The following is a 2091-nucleotide window of genomic DNA, read 5'->3' on the forward strand; positions in this document are numbered from 1 at the left end:
TCAATTTGAGACTTTTTGGGTGTTTCTTCATCGTTACAGTTACCCCTTTCAGTGTACCTTCGTTATTACACGATCATCAGAGAACGAATGGAGATATCACCTTTAGCATCCATTCTGCGGATATCCTCTGCTCCCCATAGAGCTCCTACGGAAACGTAAACCGAATGACCTGGGAAAGAATTTGTCCATAGGGCAGCGCCAGAGGAGCGTTCAATCCCGTGTTTGAAATATTATCACTCTCCTTGACAGTTGTGGCGCGCACTGCCTGCTCGAAATCTTCATCTGCGAAGGCAGTAGGAGAGCCGATATATCTGATGCCTGAATGTGCAGAAAACACAGGTCGGATCCACTACACGTCAGCTGATGAGAGAAAAGTACAGCACCATTCCTTGGCGACATCCGGATGACAAACCTGAAGAACGCTATGAATAACTACCAACGGCAAACTCCCTCCCATAGCTCGTACTTCAGCGATCAAGTCTGCCTTTCGTTCAGCGAAGTCACCGAGATTTGCCAATGCACACTCAGCTGAGAGTCTCCCATCACGTACAGCAGCTTCGACCTGTGATAGACGTCGTCCTCAACCATGATTCGCATACAGCTACCTTATCAGAGGACCTATTCCATACAAAGGCCAACTCCAGCTCTGAACTCCGACTTATTTCCCCAACCAGGAACCTGCATCCCTCCCTTAGCATAAGAATTGGGAGGTTACTGCTAATTACTCTCCAAGATGACCGTATCCCACAATGCCGATACGTCGGGGTTTGCCCATGCGTTATCGAAGAAAAACTCACATGCAGGGAGTACGGACCCAAATTGACCAGCGCTAGAACGGCATTCGAAAGTAACAGCATTGGTATGGTACATGCTAATTTGTTCAGCCGATCAGCTGAACAACCAGATCAGCCGCTTGACTAAGCAGTTGCTTTGAATGCTCCGTGTCCCCCTTCAGTGAGCCTATGCTCTGCTGTTCCTCAGCCAGAGGCTACTCCACGAGTAGCTTCTCACGGTCGACCCTCCGTCGCACCTGTTGCGCATAAAGAATGCCTATGATGAGGGCGCTCGAAGTCGCCAACTAGTTCAAGTTTGCACACTTTCGGGCGCGTGAAGTTAGTTTTCGATTCAGTTAGGCTTCGACACATCGTGGCGAATAAATTTTTGTAATCATGACTCGCTTCGCTCCGCTGTTCCACCCATCGCGAGTAACTCGTGAGCATCATGGGTATTTCCTCTCATCGTCAACTGCCTTCTCTAGCCCGTCCCGACACAACTCTGATACCGCACCTGCGGCACATCTGTCCGCTACTGTGCTGATAGTAGACCTGTCTGTCTTGAACTGTACAATAATGTCCACTTCTTCCTCTTCTGCCACGCTGACCCCGGCCGCTGCTGCAGAGGAAGGTCGACCTGCCTTGGTCGTCCCCAGAGTCAAAGCCTCTCCCATTCTCCCCATCTTCGAGCGATGGGCGGTTCTGGTAAGCTAACACCGACACCATTCATTCGAGCATTAACTTCTTCCTCTTCAGGTTTTCTCTCTTGCCCTGTGTATTTTCTCAGCGTGTTCACTGTTCACTCTCAATCTCTCCTGGGCTTATCAACCCAACCAGACAGGTGAGTGCACTTCCCCTACTCCGGCATTTCTGAATGTTCATGTGACTTGCAGGTTATGAAGTTCCTCTGGCCAACTGCCCGGCCTTCTCTGAATCGTTCTCCATAAACCACGCGACTGCACCTTCTGGTCCAACATGCAAACTTGAGATAGTCCAGAACGGTTGGAACGAGATGGTTATGTACAACTCAAGTATTTACCCTCTACCCAACAACACCCCGATCGACCAGACTCTCAACAACTGTCGCATGCCTCAGAACGGTGAACAGGATTATGAATGCTTCCAACTGTATGAGTGTCATAACGCATGTCGCAGAGTGGACGATACTGAGACGTATTACCTTGGAGAGTGTCCCGACCCGTCTATCCTACCCGAGATCGGCAACGACGTGATGAAACCCGGTATCCCGAAATGTCAGGTCAAGTTGTCACCAACCTCCCCATGGGAAACGGTCTTCTGCAAAGAGGTAGATCCGTCC

The 2091-nt window shown here is 50.0% G+C and overlaps 2 protein-coding genes across 2 annotated transcripts; one reads left to right on the forward strand and one right to left on the reverse strand.

Moving 5' to 3' along the window:
• Window positions 1-353: 353 nt before the first annotated feature.
• Window positions 354-870, reverse strand: Pmar_PMAR007167 (hypothetical protein; the record flags this gene model as incomplete). Its single annotated transcript, XM_002768520.1, has 4 exons — window positions 354-412; window positions 467-562; window positions 606-646; window positions 726-870. Coding segments are annotated over 4 exons (341 nt in total), but the record flags the coding sequence as incomplete, so codon positions are not given.
• A 479-nt stretch (window positions 871-1349) lies between these two features.
• On the forward strand, window positions 1350-1901 carry Pmar_PMAR007168 (hypothetical protein; the record flags this gene model as incomplete). Its single annotated transcript, XM_002768521.1, has 3 exons — window positions 1350-1478; window positions 1530-1614; window positions 1667-1901. Coding segments are annotated over 3 exons (449 nt in total), but the record flags the coding sequence as incomplete, so codon positions are not given.
• Between the last annotated feature and the right edge of the window lie 190 nt (window positions 1902-2091).

The sequence above is a fragment of the Perkinsus marinus genome (genome assembly GCF_000006405.1).
Source record: "Perkinsus marinus ATCC 50983 genomic scaffold scf_1104296967956, whole genome shotgun sequence".
Taxonomy (NCBI): Eukaryota; Perkinsozoa; order Perkinsida; family Perkinsidae; genus Perkinsus; species Perkinsus marinus.